This window comes from Hyla sarda, chromosome 4, assembly GCF_029499605.1.
Source record: "Hyla sarda isolate aHylSar1 chromosome 4, aHylSar1.hap1, whole genome shotgun sequence".
Lineage (NCBI taxonomy): Eukaryota > Metazoa > Chordata > Amphibia > Anura > Hylidae > Hyla > Hyla sarda.
Window position 1 is genome coordinate 34,503,682 of NC_079192.1, and position 20,708 is coordinate 34,524,389.

The following is a 20,708-nucleotide window of genomic DNA, read 5'->3' on the forward strand; positions in this document are numbered from 1 at the left end:
TGATAAAGCCTTGGGGCGGGTGGTATTAGTAGACATTATGGGGGGGGGGTCATTCTTAAAGATCATATACATGTAATGAGACCAAGGGCATCTTCATTCCATGGGGGCATCATAACACCAGCAGTGCCAGTTTATTTAATGTGATATAGTGGTTACCAACCAGTGTGCCTCCTGGTGTTGCAGAACTACAACTCCCAGCATGCCTGACAGCCAATGGCTGTCCAGGCATGCTGTGAGTTGTAGTTTTGCTACACCTGGAGCCACACTGGTTGGGAAATAATGCTCTATAGGATCAGGATATATAGCAGTTATACACCTCCCCTCCAGCTCTATCTGTATACTGCTGCTACCATCTCTGTGGGATCAGAATATATAGCAGTTATACACCTCCCCTCCAGCTCTATCTTTATACTGCTGCTACCTTCTCTGTGGGATCAGAATATATAGCAGTTATACACCTCCCCTCCAGCTCTATCTGTATACTGCTACTACCATCTCTGTGGGATCAGAATATATAGCAGTTATACACCTCCCCTCCAGCTCTATCTGTATACTGCTACTACCATCTCTGTGGGATCAGAATATATAGCAGTTATACACCTCCCCTCCAGCTCTATCTGTATACTGCTGCTATTTCTATGAGCTCAGGATATATAGCAGTTATACACCTCCCCTGCAGATCTATCTGTATACTGCTGCTATCTCTATGAGATAAGGATATATAGTAGTTATACATCTACCCTCCAGCTCTATCTGTATACTGCTACTACCATCTCTGTGGGATCAGAATATATAGCAGTTATACACCTCCCCTCCAGCTCTATCTGTATACTGCTACTATCTCTATGAGATCAGAATATATAGTAGTTATGCACCTCTCCTGCAGATCTATCTGTATGCTGCTGCTGCTGCTATATCTGTGGGATCAGGATATATAGTAGTTATACACCTCCCCTCCAGCTCTATCTGTATACTGCTGCTACTATCTTTATGAGATCAGAATATATAGTAGTTATACACCTCCCCTCCAGCTTTATCTGTATACTGCTACTATTTCTATGAGATCAGACTATATAGTAGTTATACACCTCCATTCCAGCTCTATCTGTATACTGCTGCTATCTCTATGAGCTCAGGATATATAGAAGTTATACACTCCCCTGCAGATCTATCTGTATACTGTTGCTTTCTCTATGGGATCAGGATATACATATATACACCTCCCCTACAGCTGTGTTCACATGTTGCATTTTCCATGATTTTCTCAAAATAGTAGTGCTATTTACCCCACGAATCACTGTAATAATGGCCTGTACTGCACTCTGTATAAGCAAAAATATTTCCCTGGGCTTCTCTAAAGGGTTCAAATAACTTTGTCCCAAGGTTACAGTATCACCTATCCTGTGTCCTACTGCCGGGACCCCCCAGTAATCATTAGACCGGGGTCTCCCGTGTATCAGCATGTATACAACCGCCCTGGTCACTAGCTATGGAAATACCAAAGATCAACAAGCACTGTGCTCATGTTTTATTGAAATGTAATGATAATGAGGATCAGTTTCCCAATGTAGATCCTGCTCTACAACAGCCAATTACCTCTCCCTGGACCCGGATTCAGCAGATGACCACTAGAGGTATACAGTATAGTACTGTGACATCGCTGTGTGCATTCTGTACTTTGATGTCACCTGTGTGCATTCCATACTGTGACATCACTGTGTGCATTGTGTATTCTGTACTGTGACATCGCTGTGTGCATTGTGCATTCTGTACTGTGATGTCACCTGTGTGCATTCCATACTGTGACATCACTGTGTGCATTGTGCATTCTATACTGTGACATCACTGTGTGCATTCTGTATTCATTCTGTTCTGTGACATCGCTGTGTGCATTCTGTACTGTGATGTCACCTGTGTGCATTCCATACTGTGACATCACTGTGTGCATTCCATACCGTGACATCACTGTGTGCATTCTGTACTGTGACTTCACCTGTGTGCATTCTGTACTGTGACGTCACCTGTGTGCATTCCATACTGTGACATCACTGTATGCATTCTGTACTTTGATGTCACCTGTGTGCATTCCATACTGTGACATCACTGTGTGCATTGTGTATTCTGTACTGTGACATCGCTGTGTGCATTCTGTTCTGTGACATCGCTGTGTGCTTTGTGCATTCTGTACTGTGATGTCACCTGTGTGCATTCCATACTGTGACATCACTGTGTGCATTGTGCATTCTGTACTGTGACATCACTGTGTTCATTCTGTACTGTGACATCGCTGTGTGCATTCTGTTCTGTGACATCTCTGTGTGCATTCTGTACTGTGATGTCACCTGTGTGCATTCCATACTGTGACATCACTGTGTGCATTGTGCATTCTGTACTGTGACATCGCTGTGTGCATTCTGTTCTGTGACGTCACTATGTGCATCATCCTATTCATGTGCCATCACTCTGGGCATAATAGAGATCAAAATAATCATGTTTTACCTTGCTAAGTAAGGGGCTCATATGAGAGAACTTTGCTATGGGGCCCCATGGAAACTCATTATACCCCTAGTTGCATTTAAAGGGGTACTCCAGCTCTAAGACATCTTATCCCCTATCTAAAGGATAGGGGACAAGATGTCTGATCGCGGGGGTCCCGCCGCTGGGGACCCCCACTATCTCGCATGCCACTTTATTAGGTACACCTCACTAGCACCATGTTGGACACCTTTTTGCTTCCATTCTTGGTGGCATACTTTCTACAAGGTGCTGGAATAATTCCTCAGAGATTATGCTCCATATTGACATGATGACATCACACAGTTCCTCCATACGTACATGATGACATCACACAGTTCCTCCATACGTATTTGATGACATCACACAATTCCTCCATACAGACATGATGACATCACACAATTCTTCCATATAGACATGATGACATCACACAATTCCTCCATATAGACATGATGACATCACGCAGTTCCTCAGGTAGGCTCTCAGGTTTATACCATGATCAATTGGTACTAAGGGGCCCAAAGTGTGCCCAGAAAATGTCCCCCCCCCCCCATCACACCGCCACCAGCCTGAACCTAATAAAAGGCAGGAGGGATCCATGCTTTCATGTTGTTGATGACAAATCCTGGCCCGGCCATCTGAATGTCATAGCTGGAATCGAGACCCATATGACCAGCCAACGTTCTTCCAGTCTTCCACTGTCCAATTTTGGTGCCTGTGTGAATTGTAGCCTGTGTTCCCTGTTCTTAGCTGACAGAAGTGGCCCCTGGTGTGGTCTTCTGCTCCTGTAGCCCATCTGCCTCATGGTTGGAACGTGTTGTGCGTTCAGAGATGTATTCTGCAAACCTTGGTTGTAACAAGTGAATTAAATTATTTGAATTACTGTTGCCTTTCTGTCATCTCGGACCATTCTGCCTATTCTCCTTTGACAGAAACAAGGCATTTCCATCCACACAACTGCCGCTCACTGGATATGTTCTCTTTCTCGGACAATTCTCTCTAAACCCTAGAGATGGTTGTGTGTGTGTGTGTGTGTGAAAATCCCAGTATATCAGCAGTTTGTGAAATATCCAGACCGACCTGACTGGCACCAACAACCATGCCACATTCAAAGTCACTTAAATCCCCATTATGATGCTCAGTTTGAAGTTCAGAAAGTTGTCTTGACCACATCTGCATGCCTAAATGCATTAAGTTGCTGCCATGTATTTGGCTGATTATCCGTTTGTGCTAACAAGCAATTGAACAGGTGTACCTAATAAAGTGAGTGTATAGGGACGGGAGGACATAGTTATGCTGTATATTGGGGCCATGGAGGCAGAGTCACTCGCAGAACACAGTGTATACAGACACCACACAGAAGAGGCTGTCATTCTGGTAGACGTGCGCTGCGTAGTTGTCGGCGTGAGGGTCCCAGAGGCAGCGGCTGACCACCTTGATGTCTTCCTGACCTCTCTCACCCATGGTGGCCACGCAGAGCATCTTGTATCGGGCGGGCAGGACCTTCTTCACCTGGCTCCTGATCTCATCGCTGATCTCCTTCACCAGCGATGGGACTTGTTTGGGGTCGTAGGTGGTGTCCCCCAACCGCAGGGGGAGGTAGCCTTCCAGGATTTGCCGGATGGCGGAGACCTGGACCTTCTCAGGTGGCCGGGAGGCAAAGGATGGAGGCTGGGGTTAGAGAAAAGTAAAAAAATTGCTCAAAATGTATAAATAATACAGAAAAAAAGACAGAGTATCCTAAAATTGGGCACTACTGCCCTGTCTGGAGGAAAAGTTGCCCAAAGCAACCAATCAGCACGCTTCTTTTATTTTTAAAGGGGTACTCCATCCCTAGACATCTTATCCCCTATCTAAAGGATAGGGGATAAGTTGTCTGATTGCGGGGGACCCCCGCGATCTCTGTGCAGTACCCGGCATTCCTTTAGAACGCTTGGAGCAGGCGGCGGGGGTTGTGAAGTCACTGTCACGCCCCTCGTGACGTCACGCCCCCTCAATGTAAGTCTATGGGAGGGGGCGTGGCAGCAGCCACGCCCCCTCCCATAGACTTACATTGAGGGGGCGTGACGTCACCCCCCCCCCCCCCCCCCCCCGCCGCCTGCTCCAAGCGTTTGGAACAAAATGTTCCGAAGGGTGGGGCAGCGGAGTACCTCTTTAACAAGGCCTCTGCAAAGTGAAAGAAGCGATCTGATTGGTTGCTATGGGCAACTGGGCAACGTTTCCTTTGCAGAAGGTTTGATAAATCTCCCCTCATTGGAGGAGATTTATCAAAACCTGTGAAGGGTAAGAGTGGTGCAGTTGCCCCTCGCAACCAATCAGATTTCTTCTTTCATTTTTCACAGGTCTCTTTAAAAATGAAAGAAGCGAGCTGATTGGTTGCTATGGGCAACTGCGCCACTCTTTCACTGCACAGGCTTTGATATTTCTGCCCCATTGTCCCCAATGTAGCCCTATGGTGGGAACAGGACAGCACACAAATGTGGTGTGGTGTTTCAGTAGAAAAACAGCGCCACCCCTGTCCTCCTCAGGTTGTGTACGGTACTGCAGCTCAGTTTCATTAAAGTGAATGGAGCCAAGTTGTAATACCACACCCAACCTGAAGACAGGCGTGGTGCTGTGTTCTTCTAGATTCTATTCCAGGATAACCCCATTTAACATGTTATTTATCGGCTAACAAAGGCCAGGGATGGGCACTAAAATGCAGCAGGAGGGGTAGTCAACCACGGGGCATACGTTATCCTGTCGCTTTTTAATAAATGGGCCCTTTAAATAAAAAAAATTTAAAAAAAATGTTAATGTTTTCTCTTTCTTTCACCCCGGTCGGTTCTGCGCCATTGTTGCCATGACGACGGGACTTGATGAAGTTTCCCAGTTTTCTGCCTTCTCAATGCCGTGCTGCTGAGAATGCCGGGGCGATCTTGTCGCCATGGCAACCACAGCATGGGCCCCGGTGAGTTGTGCAGTGGTAATACGGTGTCATCGGTCATTGAAGCGTTTATGACCGGCGTAGATATCTATGGGAGAGGAGCCTGCAAGTACAAAATCGCCCTATTGGGGGAGGGGGGGGGGGGGGGGAGGGAGATAAAGATATTGGGGGAGAATTTCTTAAACCTTGTGAAAAGGAACAGCGTATAACAGCGGTCTCCAAACTGTGGACCTCCAGATGATGCAAAACTACAGCTCCCAGCATGCCCAGACTGAAGGCTATTTTAACCATGTAGATGCCATTTTCAAAACTGACAGCAGCATTTAAACAGTATAGCCCAGTGTTTCCCAACTAGGGGGCCCCCAGCTGTTGCAAAACTACAACTCCCAGTATGCCCAGACTGATGGCTATTTTAACCATGTAGATGCTGTTTTCAAAACTGACAGCAGCATTTAAACAGTATAGCCCAGTGTTTCCCAACCAGGGTGCCCGCAGCTGTTGCAAAACTACAACTCCCAGCATGCCCAGACTGACAACTATTTTAACCATGTAGATGCCGTTTTCAAAACTGACAGCAGCATTTAAACAGTATAGCCCAGTGTTTCCCAACCAGGGTGCCCGCAGCTGTTGCAAAACTACAACTCCCAGCATGCCCAGACTGACAACTATTTTAACCATGTAGATGCCGTTTTCAAAACTGACAGCAGCATTTAAACAGTATAGCCCAGTGTTTCCCAACCAGGGTGCCCGCAGCTGTTGCAAAACTACAACTCCCAGAATGCCCGGACAGCCTTCGGCTGTCCGGGCATGCTGGGAGTTGTAGTTTAGCAACAGCTGGAGGCACCCTGGTTGGAAAACACTGCATTAAACAATAACAAATGCTAAATAATTCTTGAAAAATAATAAATTTTGCCCTATCGAGTGGCGTCACTCACCTGGGGTTCTACGATTTCTATCTTCTTCACCAGCGCTACTTTGTGGGCTCTTCTCTCCTAACGGAGACACAAGGGTATGAGTTATCACATACAGCGCCCTCATCTACAATGCAAGAGTGCCCCATGGGCAGCGTTATTGCCCCCATTAACAATGTCTGAGCAGGGCTCCTATTGACAATGCTACTTAGAGAGTGCCCACGTTAACAGTGCCAGGAGGAGAGTGATCCTATAAACATTATCAGCCAGATAGTTTTTTATAAACAGTGGCATAAAGGGAATGCCCCATAATAGCAACAGCTAGAGGTCACCCCCATAACAGTGCCAGCCAGAGAGTGCCCCATAACAGTGCCACAGAGAATGCCTTATAAATGTAACAGCCAAAGGGTGTCCCCTTAACAGCAACAGCCAGAGAGGGCCCCTCTTAGCTGCCAGCAAGAGTGTCCCAATAACAGTGCCAGCCAGAGAGGGTCCCCATAACAGTGCAATACAAAGAGCTCCCATAATAGTGCCAGCCAGAGAGTGTCCCTATAAACTGTGTCAGCCAGAGAGTGTCCCTATAAACTGTGTCAGCCAGAGAGTGTCCCTATATACTGTGTCAGCCAGAGTGTGTCCCTATATACTGTGTCAGCCAGAGAGTGTCCCTATATACTGTGTCAGCCAGAGAGTGTCCCTATATACTGTGTCAGCCAGAGAGTGTCCCTATAAACTGTGTCAGCCAGAGAGTGTCCCTATAGACTGTGTCAGCCAGAGAGTGTCCCTATATACTGTGTCAGCCGGAGAGTGCCCCTATATACTGTGTCAGCCGGAGAGTGTCCCTATAAACTGTGCCAGCCAGAGAGTGTCCCTATATAAGGTGTCAGCCGGAGAGTGTCCCTATATACTATGTCAGCCGTAGAGTGCCCCTATATACGGTGTCAGCCAGAGAGTGTCCCTATATACTATGTCATCCAGAGAGAGTCTCTATAGACTGTGTCAGCCGGAAAGTGTCCATATAGACTGTCAGCCAGAGAGTGTCCCTATATACTGTGTCCGCCAGAGAGTGTCCCTATATACTGTGTCAGCCAGAGAGTGTCCCTATATACTGTGTCAGCCAGAGAGTGTCCCTATATACTGTGTCAGCCAGAGAGTGTCCCTATATACTGTGTCAGCCGGAGAGTGCCCCTATATACTGTGTCAGCCAGAGAGTGCCCCTATATACTGTGTCAGCCAGAGAGTGCCCCTATATACTGTGTCAGCCAGAGAGTGTCCCTATATACTGTGTCAGCCAGAGAGTGTCCCTATATACTGTGTCAGCCAGAGTGTCCCTATATACTGTGTCAGCCAGAGAGTGTCCCTATATACTGTGTCAGCCAGAGAGTGTCCCTATATACTGTGTCAGCCAGAGAGTGTCCCTATAGACTGTGTCAGCCAGAGAGTGTCCCTATATACTGTGTCAGCCGGAGAGTGTCCCTATATACTGTGTCAGCCAGAGAGTGTCCCTATAGACTGTGTCAGCCAGAGAGTGTCCCTATAGACTGTGTCAGCCAGAGAGTGTCCCTATAGACTGTGTCCGCCAGAGAGTGTCCCTATATACTGTGTCCGCCAGAGAGTGTCCCTATATACTGTGTCCGCCAGAGAGTGCCCCTATATACTGTGTCCGCCAGAGAGTGCCCCTATATACTGTGTCCGCCAGAGAGTGCCCCTATATACTGTGTCAGCCAGAGAGTGTCCCTATATACTGTGTCAGCCAGAGAGTGTCCCTATATACTGTGTGAGCCAGAGAGTGTCCCTATATACTGTGTGAGCCAGAGAGTGTCCCTATATACTGTGTCAGCCAGAGAGTGTCCCTATATACTGTGTCAGCCAGAGAGTGTCCCTATATACTGTGTCAGCCAGAGAGTGTCCCTATATACTGTGTCAGCCAGAGAGTGTCCCTATATACTGTGTCAGCCAGAGAGTGTCCCTATATACTGTGTCAGCCAGAGAGTGTCCCTATATACCAGCCGGAGAGTGCCCCTATATACTGTGTCAGCCGGAGAGTGCCCCTATATACTGTGTCAGCCGGAGAGTGTCCCTATAAACTGTGCCAGCCAGAGAGTGTCCCTATATAAGGTGTCAGCCGGAGAGTGTCCCTATATACTATGTCAGCCGTAGAGTGCCCCTATATACGGTGTCAGCCAGAGAGTGTCCCTATATACTATGTCATCCAGAGAGAGTCCCTATAGACTGTGTCAGCCGGAAAGTGTCCATATAGACTGTCAGCCAGAGAGTGTCCCTATATACTGTGTCAGCCAGAGAGTGTCCCTATATACTGTGTCAGCCAGAGTGTCCCTATATACTGTGTCAGCCGGAAAGTGTCCATATAGACTGTCAGCCAGAGAGTGTCCCTATATACTGTGTCAGCCAGAGAGTGTCCCTATATACTGTGTCCGCCAGAGAGTGTCCCTATATACTGTGTCAGCCAGAGAGTGTCCCTATATACTGTGTCAGCCAGAGAGTGTCCCTATATACTGTGTCAGCCAGAGTGTCCCTATATACTGTGTCAGCCAGAGAGTGTCCCTATATACTGTGTCAGCCAGAGAGTGTCCCTATATACTGTGTCAGCCAGAGAGTGTCCCTATATACTGTGTCAGCCAGAGAGTGTCCCTATATACTGTGTCAGCCAGAGAGTGTCCCTATAAACTGTCAGCCAGAGAGTGTCCCTATATACTGTGTCAGCCAGAGAGTGTCCCTATATACTGTGTCAGTCAGAGAGTGTCCCTATATACTGTGTGAGCCAGAGAGTGTCCCTATATACTGTGTGAGCCAGAGAGTGTCCCTATATACTGTGTCAGCCAGAGAGTGTCCCTATATACTGTGTCAGCCAGAGAGTGTCCCTATAAACAGTGTCAGCCAGAGAGTGCCCCTATATACTGTGTCAGCCAGAGAGTGTCCCTATATACTGTGTCAGCCAGAGAGTGTCCCTATAAACTGTCAGCCAGAGAGTGTCCCTATATACTGTGTCAGCCAGAGAGTGTCCCTATATACTGTGTCAGTCAGAGAGTGTCCCTATATACTGTGTGAGCCAGAGAGTGTCCCTATATACTGTGTGAGCCAGAGAGTGTCCCTATATACTGTGTCAGCCAGAGAGTGTCCCTATATACTGTGTCAGCCAGAGAGTGTCCCTATAAACAGTGTCAGCCAGAGAGTGCCCCTATATACTGTGTCAGCCGGAGAGTGTCCCTATATACTGTGTCAGCCAGAGAGTGTCCCTATATACTGTGTCAGCCGGAGAGTGTCCCTATATACTGTGTCAGCCAGAGAGTGTCCCTATATACTGTGTCAGCCAGAGAGTGTCCCTATATACTGTGTCAGCCAGAGAGTGTCCCTATATACTGTGTCAGCCAGAGAGTGTCCCTATATACTGTGTGAGCCAGAGAGTGTCCCTATATACTGTGTCAGCCGGAAAGTGTCCATATAGATTGTCAGCCAGAGAGTGTCCCTATATACTGTGTCAGCCAGAGAGTGTCCCTATATACTGTGTGAGCCAGAGAGTGTCCCTATATACTGTGTCAGCCAGAGTGTCCCTATATACTGTGTCCGCCAGAGAGTGTCCCTATATACTGTGTCAGCCAGAGAGTGTCCCTATATACTGTGTCAGCCAGAGAGTGTCCCTATATACTGTGTCAGCCAGAGAGTGTCCCTATATACTGTGTCAGCCAGAGAGTGTCCCTATATACTGTGTCAGCCAGAGAGTGTCCCTATATACTGTGTCAGCCAGAGAGTGTCCCTATATACTGTGTCAGCCAGAGAGTGCCCCTATATACTGTGTCAGCCCGAGAGTGTCCCTATATACTGTGTCAGCCAGAGAGTGTCCCTATAAACTGTCAGCCAGAGAGTGTCCCTATATACTGTGTCAGCCAGAGAGTGTCCCTATATACTGTGTGAGCCGGAGAGTGTCCCTATAAACTGTCAGCCGGAGAGTGTCCCTATATACTGTGTCAGCCAGAGAGTGTCCCTATACACTGTGTCAGCCAGAGAGTGTCCCTATATACTGTGTCAGCCGGAGAGTGCCCCTATATACTGTGTCAGCCGGAGAGTGTCCCTATAAACTGTGCCAGCCAGAGAGTGCCCCTATATACGGTGTCAGCCAGAGAGTGTCCCTATATACTATGTCATCCAGAGAGTGTCCCTATAGACTGTGTCAGCCGGAAAGTGTCCATATAGACTGTGTCAGCCAGAGAGTGTCCCTATATACTGTGTCAGCCAGAGAGTGTCCCTATATACTGTGTCAGCCAGAGTGTCCCTATATACTGTGTCCGCCAGAGAGTGTCCCTATATACTGTGTCAGCCAGAGAGTGTCCCTATATACTGTGTCAGCCAGAGAGTGTCCCTATATACTGTGTCAGCCAGAGAGTGTCCCTATATACTGTGTCAGCCAGAGAGTGTCCCTATATACTGTGTCAGCCAGAGAGTGTCCCTATAGACTGTGTCAGCCAGAGAGTGTCCCTATAGACTGTGTCAGCCAGAGAGTGTCCCTATAGACTGTGTCAGCCAGAGAGTGTCCCTATATACTGTGTCCGCCAGAGAGTGTCCCTATATACTGTGTCAGCCAGAGAGTGTCCCTATATACTGTGTCAGCCAGAGAGTGTCCCTATATACTGTGTCAGCCAGAGAGTGTCCCTATAGACTGTGTCAGCCGGAGAGTGTCCCTATATACTGTGTCAGCCAGAGAGTGTCCCTATATACTGTGTCAGCCAGAGAGTGTCCCTATATACTGTGTCAGCCGGAGAGTGTCCCTATAGACTGTGTGAGCCAGAGAGTGTCCCTATATACTGTGTCAGCCAGAGAGTGTCCCTATAAACTGTGTCAGCCAGAGAGTGTCCCTATAAACTGTGTCAGCCAGAGAGTGTCCCTATATACTGTGTCAGCCGGAGAGTGCCCCTATATACTGTGTCAGCCGGAGAGTGTCCCTATAAACTGTGTCAGCCGGAGAGTGTCCCTATAAACTGTGTCAGCCAGAGAGTGTCCCTATATACTGTGTCAGCCAGAGAGTGTCCCTATATACTGTGTCAGCCAGAGAGTGTCCCTATAAACTGTCAGCCGGAGAGTGTCCCTATATACTGTGTCAGCCAGAGAGTGTCCCTATATACTGTGTCAGCCAGAGAGTGCCCCTATATACTGTGTCAGCCAGAGAGTGTCCCTATATACTGTGTCAGCCAGAGAGTGTCCCTATATACTGTGTCAGCCAGAGAGTGTCCCTATATACTGTGTCAGCCGGAGAGTGTCCCTATATACTGTGTCAGCCAGAGAGTGTCCCTATATACTGTGTCAGCCAGAGAGTGTCCCTATATACTGTGTCAGCCAGAGAGTGTCCCTATATACTGTGTCAGCCAGAGAGTGTCCCTATATACTGTGTCAGCCAGGTTATGGACTCTCTAGACAGCAACTGGGAGCGCTGCTGACCCCTGCTGGTGGAATGGTGGTATTCCAAAACCTTGTAATGAAATAGAACAATATTTGCTGTACAATGAAACATAAATCACAGAGTAACATACTTAAAGGGGTATTCCAGGAATAAAAAAACAGGCCTTTTTTCTTTCAAAGACAGCGCCCTCCTTGTCTCTAGTTTGTGTTTGGTTCTGCTGCTCAGCTCAATTGAAGTGAATGGAGCCGAGTTGTAATACCAGATCCAAAGTGGAGACAAGGAGGGCGCTGTCTTTGAAAGAAAAAAGGCCTGCCTTTTTTTTTTATTCCTGGAATACCCCTTTAATATCCTTGCTTTCAGTGAATAAAAGCATGCCCCTTGGGACAGCCATAGCCCTGTATATACAGTCAGTGTTGCCCTAAGTACCTGCCTCAGCTGTGGCCAGAATATTCCCAAAATCCAAACAATCCCTTCAATGTCCCTAAGTGCCAACTACAACCCTTCCTTATTGTCATTCAGAATGTCCGCCCAATGCCATATTATAGAATACATTATAGAGCTGCTCATCCTGATCTTCCTGGTACATCAACAGACTGGAAAATCTTCTTAAAGGGACACTCTGGTGGAATTTATTTTATTTTTTTTTAAATCAACTAATACCAGAAAGTTAAACACATTTGTAAATTACTTCTATTTAAAAATCTTAATCCTTCCAGTACTTATCAGCTGCTGTATGCTCCACAGGAAGTAGTGTAGTTTTTTTTCTGTATGAACACAGTGCTCTCTTCTGACATCTCTGTCCATGATAGGAACTGTCCAGAGCAGGAGCAAATCCCCATAGCAAACCTATCCTGACACGGACAGAGGTGTCAGCAGAGAGAACTGTGGTCAGACAGAAAAGAACTACACAACTTCCTCTGTAGTATACAGCAGCTGATAAGTACTTGAAGGATTAGGATTTTTAATTGGAAGTAATTTACAAATCTTTTTAACTTTTTGGCACCAGTCGATAAAAAAATATATATATATATGTTTTTCACTGGAGTTCCCCTTTAACATTTGTGGCACCTACGCAGATGAAAAACCTTTCCTCACTCCCCTCCATGTTGCTTTATTGTACATAAATAAATAAAAGTGTTCCACTACTGGGATCCCCCCAATGATCAGATCACTGGGGGAACCAGGAAGTGCTCATTTTCTCTGCAGCGCCACCACAGTGCAAACGAAGCATTACATCGTTTCCATTGAAATCAATTGTCTGTTCATATAATGCCAAGAAGTCCAGTGCCCCTTTCCCCCTCTATTAAGGGTGCGTTCACATGGAGTAAATGAAGAGTAATTCACTCTGAAAAATTTACGGGCGGAAAAAATAAAAAAAAATTTGCGCGAAATTCGCGCACAATTAGCGTGCAATTTGCGCAGAATTGCGCGCGGACATGGGGGAGAAAAAAGTGAAGGGTTTTTCAGCCATTTCCGCGCAAATTGCGCGTGAATTCCGCGCAAATTGCCCGCGAATTACGTGCGAATTACGCACGAAAACGATGTCGGGCCAGAAAGTTAAAAAGATTTGTAAATTACTTCTATTAAAGAAAAAATCTTAATCCTTCCAGTACTTATTAGCTGCTGAATACTACAGAGGAAATTCTTTTCTTTTTGGAACACAGAGCTCTCTGCTGACATCACGACCACAGGGCTCTCTGCTGACATCTCTGTCCGTTTTAAGAACTGTCCAGAGTAGGAGAAAATCCCCATAGAAAACATATTGCTGCTCTGGGCAGTTCCTAAAATGGACAGAGATGTCAGCAGAGAGCACTGTGCTCGTGATGTCAGCAGAGAGCTCTGTGTTCCAAAAAGAATTTCCTCTGTAGTACTCAGCAGCTAATAAGTACTGGAAGGATTAAGTTTTTTTTTTAAATAGAAGCGATTTACAAATCTGTTTAACTTTCTGGCACCAGTTGATTAAAAAAAAAAAAAAAAGTTTTCCACCGGAGTACCCCTTTAACCTTTTATATGGCACATTTTATTTTACACAGGTCTAAATATATTATTATGAGATACTTGTTTCCCCGTCGTATTACATATATTGGTGCTTCCCAACCAGGGTGCCTCCAGCTGTTGCAAAACTACAACTCCCAGCATGCCCGGACAGCCGTTGGCTGTCCGGGCATGCTGGGAGTTGTAGTTTTGCAACAGCTGGAGGCACCCTGGTTGGGAAGCACTGACATCTATACATATAAGAGTTACCTTAAAGTTCTTGGTCATCCTCTGCGCAGCGAGCAGGCCGGATATGCTCCAGGAGGCGTGGGTACTGACTGACACATTACCCAGGGACGGCTTATTCCTTATAGGCTGGACATGACAGAAGTGCCACATTATTATATTATCTCCTATTATACACAATACTCCAGATTGTTATATGCTCTATGGGGGAAGATTTATCAAAAACCTGTCCAGAGGAAAAGTTGACCAGTTGCCCATAGCAACCAATCAGATCGCTTCTTTCATTTTTAATAAGGCCTCTGCAAAATGAAAGAAGCGATCTGATTGGTTGCTATGGGCAACTGGTCAACTTTTCCTCTGCACAGGTTTTTGATAAATCTTCCCCCATATGTTTCTTATATCACCCGTAGAGAAATTACTATATAGTTTATACTGCTCTAGTATGACATCATTCCTATAATAAGCTTATAATGCTGCTGTATGACATCATTCCTATAATAAGGTTATAATGCTGCTGTATGACATCATTCCTATAATAAGGTTATAATGCTGCAGTATGACATCATTCCTATAATAAGATTATAATGCTGCAGTATGACATCATTCCTATAATAAGATTATAATGCTGCAGTATGACATCATTCCTATAATAAGCTTATAATGCTGCTGTATGACATCATTCCTATAATAAGGTTATAATGCTGCTGTATGACATCATTCCTATAATAAGATTATAATGCTGCTGTATGACATCATTCCTATAATAAGGTTATAATGCTGCTGTATGACATCATTCCTATAATAAGGTTATAATGCTGCTGTATGACATCATTCCTATAATAAGGTTATAATGCTGCTGTATGACATCATTCCTATAATAAGGTTATAATGCTGCTGTATGACATCATTCCTATAATAAGCTTATAATGCTGCTGTATGACATCATTCCTATAATAAGCTTATAATGCTGCTGTATGACATCATTCATATAATAAGCTTATAATGCTGCAGTATGACATCATTCATATAATAAGATTATAATGCTGCAGTATGACATCATTCCTATAATAAGATTATAATGCTGCTGTATGACATCATTCCTATAATAAGCTTATAATGCTGCAGTATGACATCATTCATATAATAAGATTATAATGCTGCAGTATGACATCATTCCTATAATAAGCTTATAATGCTGCAGTATGACATCATTCCTATAATAAGGTTATAATGCTGCTGTATGACATCATTCCTATAATAAGATTATAATGCTGCAGTATGACATCATTCCTATAATAAGCTTATAATGCTGCTGTATGACATCATTCCTATAATAAGGTTATAATGCTGCTGTATGACATCATTCCTATAATAAGGTTATAATACGGTTATAATGCTGCAGTATTACATCATTATTCCCTATGCTCATAATACTGTTATAATGCTGCCATATTACAAAATGATTCCCTATACTTATAATACGGTTATAATGCTGCAGTGTTACATCATTATTCCCCGTGCTCATAATACGGTTATAATGCTGCAGTATTACAAAATTATTCCCTGTGCTCATAATACGGTTATAATACTGCAGTATTACATCATTATTCCCTATGCTTATAATACGGTTATAATGCTGCAGTATTACATCATTATTCCCTATGCTCATAATACGGTTATAATGCTGCAGTATTACATCATTATTCCCTGTGGTTATAATACCGTTATAATGCTGCAGTATTACAACATTATTCCCTATGCTTATAATACCGTTATAATGCTGCAGTATTACATCATTATTCCCTATGCTCATAATACGGTTATAATGCTGCAGTATTACATCATTATTCCCTATACTCATAATACCATTATAATGCTGTAGTATTACATCATTATTCCCTATGCTCATAATACGGTTATAATGCTGCAGCATTACATCATTATTCCCTATGCCCATAATACGGTTATAATGCTGCAGTATTACATCATTATTCCCTATGCTCATAATACGGTTATAATGCTGCAGTATTACATCATTATTCCCTATACTCATAATACCATTATAATGCTGCAGTATTACATCATTATTCCTTATGCTCATAATACGGTTATAATGCTGCAGTATTACATCATTATTCCCTATGCTCATAATACGGTTATAATTCTGCAGTATTGCACCATTATTCCCTATGCCCATAATACCGTTATAATGCTGCAGTATTACATCATTATTCCCTGTGCTTATAATACGGTTATAATGCTGCAGTATTATATAATTATTCCCTATGCCCATAATACCGTTATAATGCTGCAGTATTACATCATTATTCCCTATGCTCATAATACGGTTCTAATGCTGCAGTATTACATCATTATTCCCTATGCTTATAATACGGTTATAATGCTGCAGTATTACATCATTATTCCCTATGCTCATAATACGGTTATAATGCTGCAGTATTACATCATTATTCCCTATGCTCATAATACGGTTATAATGCTGCAGTATTACATCATTATTCCCTGTGGTTATAATACGGTTATAATACTGCAGTATTACAACATTATTCCCTATGCTTATAATACCGTTATAATGCTGCAGTATTACATCATTATTCCCTATGCTCATAATACGGTTATAATGCTGCAGTATTACATCATTATTCCCTATGCTCATAATACGGTTATAATTCTGCAGTATTGCACCATTATTCCCTATGCCCATAATACCGTTATAATGCTGCACTATTACATCATTATTCCCTATGCTCATAATACGGTTATAATGCTGCAGTATTACATCATTATTCCCTGTGCTCATAATACGGTTATAATGCTGCAGTATTACATCATTATTCCCTATACTCATAATAACTTTATAATGCTGCAGTATTACATCATTATTCCCTATGCTCATAATACGGTTATAATGCTGCAGTATTACATCATTATTCCCCATGCTCATAATACCGTTATAATGCTGCAGTATTACATCATTATTCCCTATGCCCATAATACGGTTATAATGCTGCAGTATTACATCATTATTCCCTGTGCTTATAATACGGTTATAATGCTGCAGTATTATATAATTATTCCCTATGCTCATAATACGGTTATAATGCTGCAGTATTACATCATTATTCCCTATGCTCATAATACGGTTATAATGCTGCAGTATTACATCATTATTCCCTATGCCCATAATACGGTTATAATGCTGCAGTATTACATCATTATTCCCTATGCCCATAATACGGTTATAATACTGCAGTGTTACATCATTATTCCCTATGATCATAATACGGTTATAATGCTGCAGTATTACATAATTATTCCCTATACTCACAATACGGTTATAATACTGCAGTATTACATAAATATTCCATGTGGTTATAATATGGTTATAATGCTGCCGTATTACATCATTATTCCCTATGCTTATAATACCGTTATAATGCTGCAGTATTACATCATTATTCCCCATGCTCATAATACGGTTATAATGCTGCAGTATTACATAATTATTCCCTGTGCTTATAATACGGTTATAATGCTGCAGTATTACATCATTATTCCCTATACTCATAATACGGTTATAATGCTGCCGTATTACATCATTATTCCCTAGGCTCATAATACGGTTATAATACTGCAGTGTTACATCATTATTCCCTAGGCTCATAATACGGTTATAATGCTGCAGTATTACATCATTATTCCCTATGCCCATAATACAGTTATAATGCTGCAGTATTACATAATTATTCCCTATGCTCATAATACAGTTATAATTCTCCAGTATTACATCATTATTCCCTATGCTCATAATACCGTTATAATGCTGCAGTATTACATCATTATTCCCTATCCTCATAATACCGTTATAATGCTGCAGTATTACATCATTATTCCCTATGCTCATAATACCGTTATAATGCTGCAGTATTACATCATTATTCCCTATCCTCATAATACGGTTATAATGCTGCAGTATTACATCATTATTCCCTATGCTAATAATACGGTTATAATGCTGCAGTATTACATCATTATTCCCTTTGCTCATAATACCGTTATAATGCTGCAGTATTACATCATTATTCCCTATGCCCATAATACCGTTATAATGCAGCAGTATTACATCATTATTCCCTTTGCTCATAATACGGTTATGATGCCGCAGTATTACATCATTATTCCCTATACTCATAATACGGTTATAATGCTGCAGTATTACATCATTATTCCCTATACTCATAATACCGTTATAATGCTGCAGTATTACATCATTATTCCCTATGATCATAATACCGTTATAATGCTGCAGTATTACAACATTATTCCCTATGCTTATAATACGGTTATAATGCTGCACTATTACATCATTATTCCCTGTGCTTATAATACCGTTATAATGCTGCAGTATTACATCATTATTCCCTATGCTCATAATACCGTTATAATGCTGCAGTATTACATAATTATTCCCTATGCTCATAATACCGTTATAATGCTGCAGTATTACATCATTATTCCCTATCCTCATAATACGGTTATAATGCTGCAGTATTACATCATTATTCCCTATGATCATAATACCGTTATAATGCTGCAGTATAACATCATTATTCCCTATACTCATAATACGATTATAATGCTGCAGTATTACATCATTATTCCCTATGATCATAATACCGTTATAATGCTGCAGTATAACATCATTATTCCCTATGCCCATAATACGGTTATAATGCTGCAGTATTACATCATTATTCCCTATGCCCATAATACGGTTATAATGCTGCAGTATTACATCATTATTCCCTATACTCATAATACGGTTATAATGCTGCAGTATTACATCATTATTTCCTATGCTCATAATACGGTTATAATGCTGCAGTATTACATCATTATTCCCTATGCTTATAATACCGTTATAATAATGCTGCAGTATTACATCATTATTCCCTATGCTCATAATACGGTTATAATGCTGCAGTATTACATCATTATTCCCCATGCTCATAATACCGTTATAATGCTGCAGTATTACATCATTATTCCCTATGCCCATAATACGGTTATAATGCTGCAGTATTACATCATTATTCCCTGTGCTTATAATACGGTTATAATGCTGCAGTATTATATAATTATTCCCTATGCTCATAATACGGTTATAATGCTGCAGTATTACATCATTATTCCCTATGCTCATAATACGGTTATAATGCTGCAGTATTACATCATTATTCCCTATGCCCATAATACGTTTATAATGCTGCAGTATTACATCATTATTCCCTATGCCCATAATACGGTTATAATACTGCAGTGTTACATCATTATTCCCTATGATCATAATACGGTTATAATGCTGCAGTATTACATAATTATTCCCTATACTCACAATACGGTTATAATACTGCAGTATTACATAAATATTCCATGTGGTTATAATATGGTTATAATGCTGCCGTATTACATCATTATTCCCTATGCTTATAATACCGTTATAATGCTGCAGTATTACATCATTATTCCCCATGCTCATAATACGGTTATAATGCTGCAGTATTACATAATTATTCCCTGTGCTTATAATACGGTTATAATGCTGCAGTATTACATCATTATTCCCTATACTCATAATACGGTTATAATGCTGCCGTATTACATCATTATTCCCTAGGCTCATAATACGGTTATAATACTGCAGTGTTACATCATTATTCCCTAGGCTCATAATACGGTTATAATGCTGCAGTATTACATCATTATTCCCTATGCCCATAATACAGTTATAATGCTGCAGTATTACATAATTATTCCCTATGCTCATAATACAGTTATAATTCTCCAGTATTACATCATTATTCCCTATGCTCATAATACCGTTATAATGCTGCAGTATTACATCATTATTCCCTATCCTCATAATACCGTTATAATGCTGCAGTATTACATCATTATTCCCTATGCTCATAATACCGTTATAATGCTGCAGTATTACATCATTATCCCCTATCCTCATAATACGGTTATAATGCTGCAGTATTACATCATTATTCCCTATGCTAATAATACGGTTATAATGCTGCAGTATTACATCATTATTCCCTTTGCTCATAATACCGTTATAATGCTGCAGTATTACATCATTATTCCCTATGCCCATAATACCGTTATAATGCAGCAGTATTACATCATTATTCCCTTTGCTCATAATACGGTTATGATGCCGCAGTATTACATCATTATTCCCTATACTCATAATACGGTTATAATGCTGCAGTATTACATCATTATTCCCTATACTCATAATACCGTTATAATGCTGCAGTATTACATCATTATTCCCTATGATCATAATACCGTTATAATGCTGCAGTATTACAACATTATTCCCTATGCTTATAATACGGTTATAATGCTGCACTATTACATCATTATTCCCTGTGCTTATAATACCGTTATAATGCTGCAGTATTACATCATTATTCCCTATGCTCATAATACCGTTATAATGCTGCAGTATTACATAATTATTCCCTATGCTCATAATACCGTTATAATGCTGCAGTATTACATCATTATTCCCTATCCTCATAATACGGTTATAATGCTGCAGTATTACATCATTATTCCCTATGATCATAATACCGTTATAATGCTGCAGTATAACATCATTATTCCCTATACTCATAATACGATTATAATG

The 20,708-nt window shown here is 42.3% G+C and overlaps 1 protein-coding gene across 2 annotated transcripts in view; it reads right to left on the reverse strand.

Moving 5' to 3' along the window:
• Positions 1 to 3,081: 3,081 nt before the first annotated feature.
• The window catches only part of LOC130367760 (dynein light chain Tctex-type protein 2B-like), a 35,135-nt gene continuing 17,508 nt past the window's right edge, over positions 3,082 to 20,708 (reverse strand). For both annotated transcript variants that reach the window (XM_056570499.1, XM_056570500.1), the window contains exons 3-5: positions 14,006 to 14,110; positions 6,376 to 6,432; positions 3,082 to 4,185 (exon numbers count right to left, since the gene is read on the reverse strand). In XM_056570499.1, the coding sequence (XP_056426474.1) occupies positions 3,838 to 4,185; positions 6,376 to 6,432; positions 14,006 to 14,110 (510 nt within the window). In that variant the 3' untranslated portion in view covers positions 3,082 to 3,837. The remainder of the gene's footprint in view (positions 4,186 to 6,375; positions 6,433 to 14,005; positions 14,111 to 20,708) is intronic.